This window comes from Apium graveolens, unplaced genomic scaffold, assembly GCF_009905375.1.
Source record: "Apium graveolens cultivar Ventura unplaced genomic scaffold, ASM990537v1 ctg5644, whole genome shotgun sequence".
In the NCBI taxonomy this organism is placed as follows: Eukaryota; Viridiplantae; Streptophyta; class Magnoliopsida; order Apiales; family Apiaceae; genus Apium; species Apium graveolens.
In genome coordinates, this window is record NW_027419041.1 from 91,726 (window position 1) to 107,162 (window position 15,437).

Consider the following 15,437-nt stretch of genomic DNA (forward strand, 5'->3'; position numbering starts at 1 on the left):
CCTTCCCCTTATGTCATGCTTATGATGTCATCATCCCTTACTTGCCCTCTTCTTATTGGTTGGATGACCTCATCATCCCTAACCTCCTTGATTAACTTCCTAATTGTTTGCCTAATGACCGCTGATCTGTTATACGGTTCGCTTAACTTTTGCTTTCGTTTATCATTTGAGGGATCATACCCAGGATCTTATTACTTGGGTTTCCTTAACCTTTCTCAATACATTATAATCCTTTTATGATCCTCTCTTATAATCCTTTAATTTTAAATCCTATTTATCCTGTTACCTTATACTCAATTCTTTCCGTATCTAGTGGATTTCTGGGAAAAATCAAAGTGTTCGGAATTGGATTCTGACGATCTTTACATACACTTATATACCATATAGAGTACTAATAAAATCTCAGAATATCCATAACAGAACCCCTACATAGTGTGGCCTGAAAAGTTTTCTCATTCAGCAAAAACACTATTCATAAGGGTTTCAAAAATTTTCCAAAAATTGGGGTTATTACAGTCTCCCTTCCTTAAAAGGATTCCGTCCCGGAATCTGATAGAAAATGAATAGGGATACTTTCTTAACATTGCACTTTCTAACTCTCGAATAAATTTTCCCACATTGTGGTTCTTCCATCAAACTCTAAATAGTTTGATAACCCTTCTCCTAAGCACTTGTTCCTTTTCACTCTATAACCCTTCCTGGTTGCTCCATATAGGTTATGTCGGGTTGCATGTCTATGCGCTCATATGCCCCTATTTATCTGGCATCCGAATTACACTTCCTTAACATTGATACGTGGAACACGTTAAGAACTTGCTACATATTCGGGGGTAGGGCTAGCTTATATGCTAGCTTCCCAATACGTCTTAATATATCCAAGGGTCCAACAAATTGTAGACTTAGCTTTCCTTTCTTTCCGAATCTCATCAATCCTTTCCAAGGGTTTCCAAGGGAATACCTTTAAAAACACTAGGTCCCCTACTTCCTATTCTTTGTCCTTTCGTGTCAAATCAACATACTTCTTATGTCCATCTTGGGCTACTACTAGCCGTCCTCTGATTAGATCTATTATATCCTTGGTCCTTTGGACTACTGCGGGTCTGAGCATCTTGCGCTCTACAACTTCATCCTAACATAAGGGAGATCGACATTGTCTTCCCTCAAGGATCTCATAAGGCGACAACTCGATAATGACATATGATCTATTGTCGTAAGATAACTCAATTCGTGTTAAGTGATCATTCCAATTTCTTTCAAGTCTAATGCACAGACTCTCATTATAGCTTTTAGCATTAGAGCTTTTGCTTCTCAATACCCATTCTTTTCCAGTTCGTAATCGTTACTACCTTCCGTTCCTAATATTATACTGGTTATACTTTTGCTCGTTAGCGTTCTATAACCTTTTAATAACCTCGTCAACCTTAGTATCACGAATGTGTTTCCATTCCGAATACCACCATAACTTTACTACTCCTTTTTCAGCTGCTTCTATCTTCGAAAGCTTAATCCTTCATATAGAAGTAAAAGAATTTATTGAGAGATCACTATGATCATGAACACTTGTTATATCGCATAGTTAGTACAGAAGGTGGCCAACCTTTAGTATTTGACAAGCAATTAAACAATAGATGGTATCCTACTAGGCTTCTATCACACAGATAGATAGTCATTCGGCAATACCTCCCCTTCTGGAAGGGTTGTTCTTCTCAGCTTACATGAAATGAAAAGAAGAGAAAAAAACGATTTGAAGAGAATTGTATATGTGAAAAAAAATATACTGCCACAAAATATCTGGCTTGGAACCTACCTCTGAACTATAGAGGTTTTGATATAGGAGAACAAAATATATGTGTATTTATATCAACATCAAGTATTATAGCATCGTATTTCACCTGCCTAAATATTTTCGCTATTCCGTCCATCATTCTATGGACCCATGCTCTTCCTCGAGCTTATAAACGATCACCTTTGAAACTCCCTCGACATCGAAAATCGAATCTGGAATCTCATTCTAGACATCATCGTTACTAGAATTCTATGCTTGCACCGCAACCTTCCTCGTATAGTAATACGACTCTCTATTGATAAGAAGTAATAAATATTCAATAGGTAAATAATCGACCTAGTTTTTCTATCAAAGCTAACTTATACGTCAACATGACGCGATTAGTGGTACTCAATCTCAACATCCATTCCAATACAACTCTCACGGTTGTAATCAGCTCATTACTCGCAGAATCATTGCCGCATTACTATGGTCCACCACTGACCTACTGTCGTCATTCACTTTCCATGAAATCTTAATAGCTAACCATACGGAGTCCATACCTGTCGTATCAAATTCTCCCAAGGAGTTAACATAATTACCATTCATAATTCATGAAGAACATTCCAAATTCTGACGTACTTTCATGACATGCAGCAGATAAAATTGCAGAAGAGTTTCAGTCAAAGCAATGATTGCAGGTTAATACCATTCTTAATCATATGCCTTCAATAGAAGACTTAACTCGAAGGTTCGTCTAGTCCTTTTTGAAACATGGTCCTGGCTTATCTCAAGATAGTATCTTCTGAGATAGATAGCCCGCTCATGGCGATTACACGAATTAAACCTTTACCAACTACTATTACGGTTGGGTATTGCACAGTCATCAGAAGGAATGTCAATCTTCCAAACCATAATACAACCTTCATAGCTTTAACCATCATCATTGTATTCTTTTGGCACAAGCGCCTATAATTATCCTCTTACCTTTAAAGTGTCGGCCACCTCTTTGGCCTTTCCTGATAGTAAAATTTCCTTACAGTCAATGTCATTTTAACCACCTCCAAATAATTTTCTACCTCATTTCAATCACTGCTTGTGTGAAGATGTTTTCCTTAAAATCTGATGAGTAAAAAAAAAAAGTACCACCATTTTTTTTCCATAAGTTATTGCCTCAGTCTTTAGAGGTTAATCATTGTCACGACTGACTCTCGATCATACTTAGGATGTCTCTTATCTTGGGTCCTTCTTGTTTTCACCATTCTTGACCTTTGTTGGGTTCAATCTATACTTTCTCATGGTATAACATGTGCCCCACCTGGCATTATTATTATTATTTCATATTTCCTTTATCAAAATTTCTATTCTTGAGAATTTTGAATATTACCTTTCTCCTTGTAAAACCTCTAAGGTTATCCTTGAATCGTTCCTCCTGTATTTCCTAGATAGAGGGCATATCAAAATACCATTTACTAAGACTAGAACCATTGTCCATGTACTTCTAAAAATTTCTCCACTGATTCTTAAAGGTTGTTATTACCTTAATCCTTTCCGATTCATACTGTCAAAACTCAAACTATCCCTATTAAGGGTGAAATGCCAACCTTTATGCATTCCCCTAGGATTCATTTTAAGTTACCGATGTTCTATCCTTAATTCCACCTTTAAAAAGGCACATGCATCCTTCTATGGATAAATCAAGTCATATATTCCTGATAAGGGTGTCTTATTCAATCATTTCCACCTCGATAGTATATGCCTAATTTCACAATAACATCTGTATTCAAAATGAGGTCAATCAATATGGCCTCCAAAAGATAACAACGGTTATCCGCTTTTCTTGCCTAATTTGGTAACGATAACAAGGATGTTCTGGAAGATATTGGTCGTGTTCAACGTGAACTTCTTCTTAATAATTCCTTATTTACTTTTGTTGTTTATCTCAACAGTCACCTCAATGCTGGGATATCTTTCATACCTGGCATCTCCCTTTCTGGGTATCGAGCCACCGATCTTACACTTCACATTCTTGAAGGTCACTTCCTTCATCCAATTTTCCTAATTTCTTACTTCCTTGTCTCCTCAGTCTATTCGCGTCTCATTATTTATCCTTCGAATTATCTCAAGGTTTCCTTGGATCCTCCCAACTTACAGGGAATAAAGTATACGTATCTCTTATGCCTTCAACCATCAATTTTTAACTCATGGTGAATCACCCTCATCCTGACGATTACATTACTTTTCTATTTCTATTGCTACGAGTCTTTAGGGTTTCCTCATACCCAACTCCTTTATCATTCCTCAAACTCTATTGCCTTTATATTCCTTTCCACTTCAGTTTCTTTTTATTTTCCTTTCTCTTATCATTATTTCATGAACCAACACAACATAAACATTGATTTCAAACATCCCGTCATTCTGGATTTGTGTCCTCAGAACGAATCTTGACAACTTTTACAACTTAGATTCATAATTCATCATACTCGTCTGCCTTTGTTCTGGCTCTAAAGCTTTTACACTATATCCATAACCTTGGGAGTACTTTCTTGAAAACAATTGACTGAACTTAAATCAGTTTATTAAAATCTCTTGCTTCGTGCCTTCCTTGGCCTTTCACCAGCGGGTGGTCTCTCTCTTAGGAGGGTAAGTGACAGAAACAGTCTTTTACGATTCGTCAATCATTTAGAATCTCAAATGATTCCTCTATTTCCTTTAGCCAGGCTTTTGCCTCGACTGGGTCAGCTTGTTCCTTGGAACTCTGAGAGCTTAACGACTTAAAGGTCCTGAAAGAATTTCCCACTACATTGTTTCCTCAAGGTGGTGGTTGGGAATAAAGTATATGTTCTGTTTAGACAGGTCCATGAATTTCCGTATAGGAGTACCATCTCGGGTCTCCTTATCTTGCCCGACTTCTGTTTTCTTAGTCTAAATATTTCATCCTTCTCCCATACTTGGGGTTATCTTATACGTTAAAATCCTCATTTTCCACTCCATTATGTTATGGGTTCCTTATATCTTAATTGCGACCTCCCTGATTATCACATTCAAGGTTTGCCCCTAATCTTATTCCTTGTGGGGGTATATTATTTGGAAAAATTTTGAGAATCTCTGGATATTTGTCTTACTTACTTCGCTTAAGTCTTTCCCTCGTTCAGTCCTTGCACGATTGCAAATTATGAATTCTTAAGTTCTATAAACTTCATGACACTCTCTTAAGTGTTAATAGTGCAATTAACAATATGAACTTATCACCACGAACTGATCTGAACTGAAATTAACGAATATATACATAACCATTGGTTTGAGGGTACAACAACTGAACATATTAAAGAGAATTACATCATGTGATCTGATCGCTTCTATCCCAAAAGTACTACCATAGATAATCATCTAGTCATTAAAACTAATCATTCATAACTTAGGCTAATCCTCCAAAAGCGGTGCTACATGAAACCCTTGTCTGATTGCTCTGGCTCTACACACTACCATGGATCAAGAAATGCGGGCATGCACGACATCCCTAACCTGCTCCATCACAGAGGTGATGAGGTCTAAGATAGTTGCAAGTAGACCTGGATCAATCTGACCCTCAAGATGGCCTCTAGCTGTAACACGGGTGGTAGCCTCAATCCTTTCCATACTATGAGCTAATCCTGCCGGAAGTACCCCGCCCTCAATCCTTGGTGCAGTAAGTCGATCCAACAGATCACTCCTAACATTACGGGCCTCGGACAGGCCACCCAAAGTCATGTGATAATTGGCGATAAGAGAAGCCTGAGTGGTAGCATCTAGCAGTCCATGGGGTGCAGGTGGCGCAGACCCAGGAGATCCAAATGGATAACCAAGCACGGTATCAGGTGACAATGGTGCAGGAGATAAAGGTGGCATTTCCTCAGTAGGTGATGGGCTCTGTACAGGGGAGGGAACAGGAATTGGTGGAACCTCATGGATGTCTACAGGAACCTCTGGAAGAGGGTCTGATACTGGTATAATTGGGGTCGTGGAAGGCCCCACTCCTTCTGCCCTCATTAACCTTTGTGCCCTTGGTAACTCTTCATCCTCTAGTGCCACCCTCGCGGCCATTCTTGCTCTGGTAGTCGCCCTGACTACGGTCATCAATTCCTCAGCGGTCCTCTCTTCATTCTCATCAGGATCCTCCATGAGATCCTCCTCAGCCACAATCCTTTCCGGAATAACATCCCCAACCGCAACATTCTCAATATGAATCTCATCCAGTCCCTCATTAGGGTACTCCATCGGATTCACAATTTGATCTCCAACTTGTAATAAAACATCCTCATGCTGATGCTCCTGAACCTCAGGGTTCGGTGCCCCGCTGCCCTATACGAGAACGAACTTTGTTACTATCACGATATTTATAAGGGTTCCCGTAAGGGTTTTAACTGTCAGTACTACGTTAGGTAGCCCGACTATGAACTTGGAAAGAGTTCTTATTATCTTAGTGAACTTATTATCTTAACGTCACATCATCTCTGAGGTTTATAACGCTTAGCTCTGATACCACTTCTGTAACACCCCCAAATCCGGGGTCGGGGATCCGGGTTGTCACGAGTTCCATTTCCCTTAATAACACCCAATCTTAATAAATAATCAACTACTCTGTACTGTGACTCCACAATAAACACACACACCACAAGTTATAGTCTCAGAGATGAATTTCCATAAATAATCACAAGTCGTTTTATTCCACAATTATATGCGAATACACCTTAAAAAGGTTTCTGAATAAATTTACATTTCTTTGCTATTATTATAATTCATAAATATACATAATCCGGTACATCAAAAGTTAAAAGCCTAGCCTATTGGTAGTTCCTACCTCAGCTACAGTGACATCAACGCCTATAGGAAACTACGTACGTTTCCTATCCGCTCGCGAATCGGGAGGTTGGTCATGTTCATCTTTTCTATCTGTTGTTGTGTGATGAAAGAAGAAAGCAAGGGTGAGCAGCAAGCCCACCAAAATAATATGTATAATGATTAACAATATATAAGCCCTCTCATAGTACTCATGAAAGTCTTGGTCAAAAGAAATGAACCAAGTTTGATATCTTAATGCGATGAAGTCGCAAAATATTCAGTATATATACATATATACTTTTCAAAATCCTTGAAATCCTCTGACGTGTATAATATACACAGAGTTCCAGTTTATAACTGTATAAAAATATCGTTGCAAGGTGATCTCATATATCTAACCTTGTCTCAACGTTTTTCCGAAAATCTTTGACTTGCACAAGATAATCATTTACTAGATATAAGTTTAAAAGATGAAGTTACAAGATACTCCAATATACTTATATCTTTTCCGAATACTACTTGAACTACTACCGTTCAATGTATAAATAGTTCATCTTATAGATTAAGCTACAAGACAAAACTTGTATAGAATCAATCTTTAAAATATCATCAAAATAAAATAAAGTTGTGAGATACTTCATTTGATGCACACATCATTTTGAAAACTTGACCCTGCCAACACTCAACAATCGCCCAACCGTAGCCTTTCTATCGAAGTGCTCTGGGTAGTGTTGCAGAAATATCCAATTGGATGATGAACTCATTACGGGAGTTTGCCGCGCCAGGAAGACCACTTACGATGATCAGTCGTAGTAGTACAACCCCACCATTTTCTACATGTAGAGGAGAACATGTCGGATTTACTTGTCAACCGAAAACTGGACTCCTAAGGAATGGACCGTCTTAGCGGAACTTCCAGACCATTTTGGCCCAATATAATAAGGCTGGGCCGGCGCCACTCGACCACTTACACCACTCCTAGTTCAGATGAAATCCATGACTCTGAAACGTAAAGCTCGTCCCCCCTTTCCCCAAGTAGAAACTTGTTGATACGGCTCCACCAAGAAGTCGTATCTAGTTGGAAAGGAAAACTCACCGATATTTCCCAGGAGATGCCTGTTAATGGATTAACTTGTTCCAAGAATTTTACTTCCCGAGTGTTGGGTAAGTAATCAAAATTCTTTTATCAAGACAGCAACCTTGTTGCGAATATAAAACACACCACAGAGCCGGATCCCTCAGGTTTTGAGCGAGTATTTAAATCCCCTTCGAAAGGAGGATCTTAAATATAAAAATGAGTTTTGGGATCCGCTCTAACTTTTAAAAATCATTTTCAAGACTCGCAAAACATTTTTAAGAATGTTCGGAGTGATGCTGATTTAATAAAATAAATCAGTCCCAATATATAAAAAATATCTGAATATTATTTAAATAATATTCCCATGAAGAATAATCTTTATAAAAATAATTGAAGTAGATGTTGTAAAATTTATACTTGAAACGATTATTAAATAACCAAAGATATACTTATACGAAAGTAATATCTTTATTTGAATAATCAAAAGTAAGTTTGATTACCGACACATTATTCTTTAATAAAATAAAGAATATTAATTAGTAAATAAATCGGAGCCATAAGCCCTCGAATGAATATTCAAAATAATATTCATTAATAAAATAAACGGAGTCATAAGCCCTCGAATGAATATTCAAAATAATATTCAATAAATAAAATAAGCGGAGTCATATATTCTCGAATGAATATTCAAAATAATATTCATTAATAAAATAAAGTTATCGAATAAACCTTATTTGATTCATAGTTTTAAAAACTATTTATATATATATATACATATAAATATATATATATATATATATATATATATATATTATACTCGGGAGCCTCGACTCCCGGTTTTAGAAAAAGTTCACCTTTTGATCCCCTATACTAAGGGTAAACTCAAATACCGCTTATCTCTAGTATAGGTATTATCAACTGAATCAACAGATATATGTATCAAGAATATGAAACAGGCATGCATATATACCATATCACATGCTACAATATATCACAAGAATTTGCTAAATAACCATTATGCATCTATCACAAGATAATGCATATACAAATGTATACATCACAACAACAGTATAACGGATAGAAAACTTGCCTGAGTGCTCCCGGATAGGCTTAAGCTTAGAGTGGGTCCGATAACCTATGAACAACAACATAAGTCGGAATTAAACCCCGGTCGCTTAAGAAACTAGACTTTAACCATTTAGAGTCCTAACGTTCGCTTTCGCGCTTAACGATTTACTTAAGTCGCTCGAGTACCCTTGACTCCACCATTTTTAATAATTTAACCATTAAGGGTTTTAAGGTGATTCTTTTGCGAGTACCTTATCAACTGCCTAATCCACTTTACATAAATGTTTCATACTTCAATTAGTCTTTAAGGTCTTTAACCTATGTTTCAAAGTAAGGCGAGGGGAAATGATTTGTTCGCGATACGTCGTTATGAACAAAAGCAGTCTAAAGTAAATCGGACATTACGACGACTATGTTTACGCGATTTCCCAATTTTATACCATTCCAATTCAACCACCAATCAATCCCAATCCATCCATACAACCAAAATCCATCCTCACTACATCATAACAGCCCCAATCAACTCAACATTAACAATTTATACTTATTCTTAAACTTGAATTTAAACTATACTTAAGTCCTTTAACCAAACCATAAGATTTCAACCTTCAATCCACTACCATTCCAACCCAAACTCTAAACCAACAAGCTACTCTTTACCATAACTATCAAAATCATCCTAATATACAAAGTAAAGATAGGGTTTGGAGATGTTATACCTTCCTTGAAGCTTTTAATCAATGAAAGATCCTTGGAATGCCCATGGAAGCCTTGATCTATGCTTAAGCTACCTTAAACTTTCATAAAAAATCAAGAAAACCAAAGTTATTTCTTGAAGGTTACTATTCACCATCTTCTTCCTTGATTTATTGGAAGAGATTGTGAAGGAATTAGAAGCCTAAACTTATAGGATATCCATATCTATGTACAAGGAACCTTAGATAATTACCTTGTGATTTAACAATGCTTGGAACTTGATTTTTGATTTTTCTTCCTTTGAAAAGAAGAAAAAGCCGAGAGCAATGTTGAAGGAATGAAATAATTTTGTGTTTGCTTTGATTTGTTTTGGCTAGCTTGGTTGTTTTTGTTTTGTTTTTTTGGTAATTACCTTTCTAACCTTGACTTTGTGTGGTTTTAAATCAACCACATCTCCTTCCCTTTATGTCATGCTTATGTCATGCTTATGATGTCATCATCCCTTACTTGCCCTCTTCTTATTGGTTGGATGACCTCATCATCCCTAACCTCCTTGATTAACTTCCTAATTGTTTGCCTAATGACCGCTGATCTGTTATACGGTTCGCTTAACTTTCGCTTTCGTTTATCGTTTGAGGGATCATACCCGGGATCTTATTACTTTGGTTTCCTTAACCTTTCTCAATACATTATAATCCTTTTATGATCCTCTCTTATAATCCTTTAATTTTAAATCCTTTTTATCCTGTTACCTTATACTCAATTCTTTCCGTATCTAGTGGATTTCCGGGAAAAATCAAAGTGTTCGGAATTGGATTCTGACGATCTTTACATATACTTATATACCATATAGAGTACTAATAAAATCTCAGAATATCCATAACAGAACCCCTACATAGTGTGGCCTGAAAAGTTTTCTCATTCAGCAAAAACACTATTCATAAGGGTTTCAAAAATTTTCCAAAAATTGGGGTTATTACACTTGTCAATCCAGCTGTTTGGATTGTTTGTTGATTGTAGATCTTGGATATTGAACTGGTATGCAATTTTGTACTTTAAGATTTTACCTCGAGATCTCCATTTGTTCTATAGAGAACTTGACATCTCAATAAGTATATTGGCTTTCGAGATCTCTATTACTCCATAGTAAATTTGACTTGTAGAGGTCTCTGAGTTCTCTATAAGAGAATTTGGCTTGTAGAGATCTCTAGTCTTCATATCTTCACTTTGACTTATCGATATCTCTGAGTTCTCTAGTGGCTTATTGACTTATCGATAACTCAGAGTTCTCTAGTCAAATTTGACTTGTCGATAACTCAGAGTTCTCTAGTGAATTTTGGCTTATCGATATCTCTGAGTTCTCTAGTGGAATTTGACATATCAATAACTCAGAGTTCTCTAATGAATGTTGACTTGTCGATAACTCTTAGTTCTCTAGTGAAGAAATGACTTGTCGATTTCTCCAATTTTCATGTCTTCAATTTGGCTTGTCGATATCTCTTTGAGTTCTCTATAAGCTTTTCTGACTTCTCGATAAGTCATTTGGAGTTCTCGAGTAACTTCTCTATAATACTAAATCTGTGACTTGTAGAGATCTTTGACTTAGAATATTTTTATCCAAACAGATTTATTCAACTCCAAGTTTCTTCAAAATTCTTCTGAGACATGACCTTCTTGATCTTCTTCCAGATAGAATCCTTCGGCTTGATACTGTTTAAGCAAAAAGACTCCAATCTGCTCCTTTACATTTTTACAGACTTTAAATGTTACAAGTACAAATGCAAACTAAGATTACAATACAACTTACTTAGGGTTGTCAATTTGACTTAGTCTTGTTAAAGTACAGGCATGTCTTGCACAATAAAATGTAAAAAGGAAAAAGATGATTAAATATTATTAGTTAGTCCCAATATATATAATACCAAATATTTATTTCTTCAATACACACAAGCGTATGATTAACAATGCATATGGTTGAGTAGCTTAATGGTATGATAGTGTGTAGAGCAATCCTAAGACCTGAGTTCGATTCTAACCGACAATAATTTTTTTAAATAAATATTAAAAATATGGACAAATTAGTTATTTCAATTCATGAATAAAATCTCTCACTAACTTTATGTTCATGTTGGTGTATTATATAGATAAAGATTGAAGTTCAGTTAGTTTGTAATTCGGGCTTTAACAACAATTAACCGAAAAGTCAAATAAATAATTGAAATTCTCAAAATAATAATAATAATAATGATAATGATAATGATAATAATAATAATAATAGTAAATTACACTTTGCACCCCTTATAGATATCCACTTTTTCGGTTTGATCTTAAAATTTTAATTTTGGCAAAATGCATCCCTCAACTTCAATTTCGTTTCATATCACACCTCTTTTAAGTATTTTCAAGGGTAAAATCGGAATAATTTTTTTATTTATATATTATTACAATGTGCACCCCGTATTTATAATATTGTAACAGATTACACCCCAATTTAACTTTGACTCGATTCGAAAAATATATAAATTTGTATGATAATATTAGATAATATTTTATCAATTAAAAAATAATTAAAATATAAATATTCTCTATTAAATCTGAATCAAAATCATAAATAATTTTTTTATCCAAATTAATTTAATTTAAATACTATGCAGATAATTTTGAATTATATATTTTTAAATAATAATATCAAAAGATATCTATTTTACCAAATATAAGTGTCTAGGTTTTGATATCACTTTTTGGCACAATCATTATAATTTATAATTTCTTATTTTTGTTTTGATATTTTATAATAAATCTCTATTCAAACTATAAGTTTCCTAATTTTTCAAATTTTGTAGTGTTACTAAATACTTCATTTGATTCATGTTCTTATATTTATTTTTAAAATAAATTAGCTACAAAATATGTACCAAATTAAAAACTCGTAAAATGTATGCAATGTTATTGCACATTCTTTTTTCTCGGAATCCACTGAACTAAACTACACAAACCAAAATCTTCTACTTTATTTGATTTGGTTTGGATTTCATAATATAATAATCTAATAAAAACCATAGAATTTTATGTTTATGTCTGGGTTCAAGATTTGTTAATTTTATAGCATTTGATTTTGATTTGGATCATTTTTATAACATTAATTTTGGGTTTTGGTTTATTTTTATAACATTAATTTGCTTAAGAAGGTTACTATAGCGTTCTCTTAAGAAATCTAAGACCAACTTTGCTTAAGAAGGTTACTATAACGTTCTCTTAAGAAATCTAAGACCAACTTTGTCTTTGTAATTGTTGTCAGTGTTCTAAAATTTAGTAAGCATACATGGGGGGTGGCGCAATGCACCTGATCTGGGATCAATCAACTTTTTATTTGGCATTGTTGCCTAGAGACAAGCGTCCAGGAGGCTGGAAAAATTGAAATGCTAGATGATCACTTGGCGCCTTTCTGGAAACCTGGACAAGATGGGATTCTTTTGACCCTAGTAATTTTATTACCATATGCTTATAGTTTTTTAGAAGGATATATGCATCTTAGGTTGTAATATTAATCCCCTTATTTCTTGCAGTCGGTGCCACTAATTGTGACAGAGAAGTAATATGTGAAGATATGCATATGCTTACTATTACTAATCACATGAAGCTGAAGTATGTTGCCATATAAATCCTAAATTGACATAAATAGATTCAGTAGTGTCTATTGCACAACAGGAGCCATGTATGTTGCCCTGTCTACTGTTACTAATTAGATAACTATTTAATAATATTAACTTTTCTGGATATGCTAGTTATATATTATCTTTATGTTGGTCTTGTTCTGATTAATTTATGATCTTAATACAGCTACACAAAGAGTTAGATAAAGGTTGCTCATTTTGTATCTTGGTAATACTGATCGGTGTTACTGACTAATAAGACTGCTCAATCTAGCATCTTTATAGAGAACACTACACTCTCATAATTAGTAATACTTAAAAATATCAATTGCTTTTCCAGCTGTTAATACAAAGAGTTAGACTAGTTAGTTAGTTGGCTACATTTCCTGCCAAAACTTCATAACTGTATATATTGTAAACACAAACAAGTGGAATATACTTTTACTTTTTCCCCAAATCTGAAATCAATAAATCCTCTCTGTTTAACAAATTATCATGGTATCAGAGCTTGCTGGTGAAGCTTTAATGGCGTGCTCTTACGAATTTGGTTGACTACAAGCAAAATTGAACCGTTCTTTCGTCGTCTCTCATCGATCAGCTTCTTATCAGGTCTTTTCACTAGCAATCTGAACTTCTTTTCATCGTTTTTTTCAACTTTATGTTCTAATCTGTTCGTAATCGCTGAGTTTCGATTCGATCTGATCAATTCATTAGATTAATACTTTGATTCTTCACAAGATCGTGTTCCTTGATTTGGATTGTTGTTGTATTGCATCGTTAATCCAGAGATAGATACAACTTGATTCATGTCTATATTTTTTACTTCACATTTCTAAAACTGAAATCGTCTCAACCTAAAATCAGTTGTTGATCTGTTCTTTGTGTATCTTTTCACACAAACTCCACATCGCATACTTTGATAATGGCCGAAACTAGCACTACAACTGTTAATACTGGGAATCAGGATCCATCGAGTGTTTTTTACATTCATCCATCTGATGCGTCGATTCATCAACTTATTTCTGTCAAATTTTCTGGTTCTGGCTTTCATAATTGGAAGCGCTCTATGATTTTGACATTATCTGCTAAGAATAAGCTCGGATTCATTGACGGATCAATTGAGGTTCCTGACATTACATCTGATGAGTATAAATATTGGGAGAGATGTAATAACCTTGTCATTTCGTGGATAATTGCTAATCTTGATGATACCATCACCAAAAGTGTACTGTTTTTGCAAACTGCTAGGGAGATTTGGCAGGATTTTGATGATAGGTTTGGATACACATCAATGGCACAGGTGTATTCACTAGAACAATAATTGATGGATATCAACCAGGGTACTGATAATGTTTCTGAGTTATTCACCAAGATTAAGATAATCTGGGATAATCTGAATGATGCCAATCCATTGCCTTATTGTTTTTGTAAGAAGTGTACTTGCAATTTGTCTCAAAGATTGGTTCATCAACAACTTGAACACAGAGTTTTACAGTTCATGATGAAACTTTCTGAACAATATTCCCAAGAGAGGGGAAATGCACTCATGATCGAGCCTTTACCTAATATTTCCCAGACCTACAGGCTATTTGCTCAAGAAACAAGACACAAGGAAATCTCCTATGTTACTAGTCAAACTGAGTCCATGGCTTTTTATGCAGACAAAAGAAGGTTCAATCAGAATGCTAGAAATAAGCAGCAAACATTCTACTCTAGCAATAAGTAGCAACATTATACTACTAATGCCTCACAGAATTTCAAAGCTAATTAACAAAATCAAAGAAGAGGGACTAAGCCAAATTACTTCTGCAGTCACTGCAAAATACCTGGTCACAGCATGGAAAGATGTTTTAAACTTAATGGTTATCCACCTAGATTCCAGGACAGGTGTAACGGCTGGGAACTTTACGTTTATATTATATCATGATTATAATAAAATATGTGAATTAATGTGTCATTTATGTGTGATTATCTGATAAACCCTAACTGTTACGTGATACGTGTATCCCATGTCATTTCTGTATTTTAAGGTATTTTTCAGATATTTTATTATGCATTTATAGGTTTTATTTCAAACGTTTTACGACCCAAATGATGATTTTAAAGCCATTATTTTAAATAAAATAATGGGCCTTATTTTTCATCAAATGGCTTTTACAATCGCCTTGTTCTGAACATCTAGATAATTTATAAATTTTCTCGTTTTGCGAAAAATGATTTTTCCGGGCCCCATTCAGTGTCAAAACCCCCACAAAAATCACATTTTTATTTTTGTAAAATTATAGGACTTTCATTTATATTATTTCTTTGCATTTTTGCATTATTCACAATTTTTGGGAATTTTTGGCATATATAT

The 15,437-nt window shown here is 34.9% G+C and overlaps 1 protein-coding gene across 1 annotated transcript; it reads left to right on the forward strand.

Moving 5' to 3' along the window:
* The first annotated feature begins 14,003 nt into the window (after positions 1-14,003).
* Positions 14,004-14,402, forward strand: LOC141702757 (uncharacterized). Its single transcript, XM_074506378.1, has one exon. The coding sequence runs from the start codon at positions 14,004-14,006 to the stop codon at positions 14,400-14,402; it is 399 nt and encodes a 132-aa protein (XP_074362479.1).
* The last annotated feature ends 1,035 nt before the right edge of the window (positions 14,403-15,437 follow it).

Bases quoted from the DNA above. Each gene is read 5' to 3' on its own strand.
- LOC141702757 (XM_074506378.1), top strand. From the start codon at position 14,004: ATGGCCGAAACTAGCACTACAACTGTTAATACTGGGAATCAGGATCCA.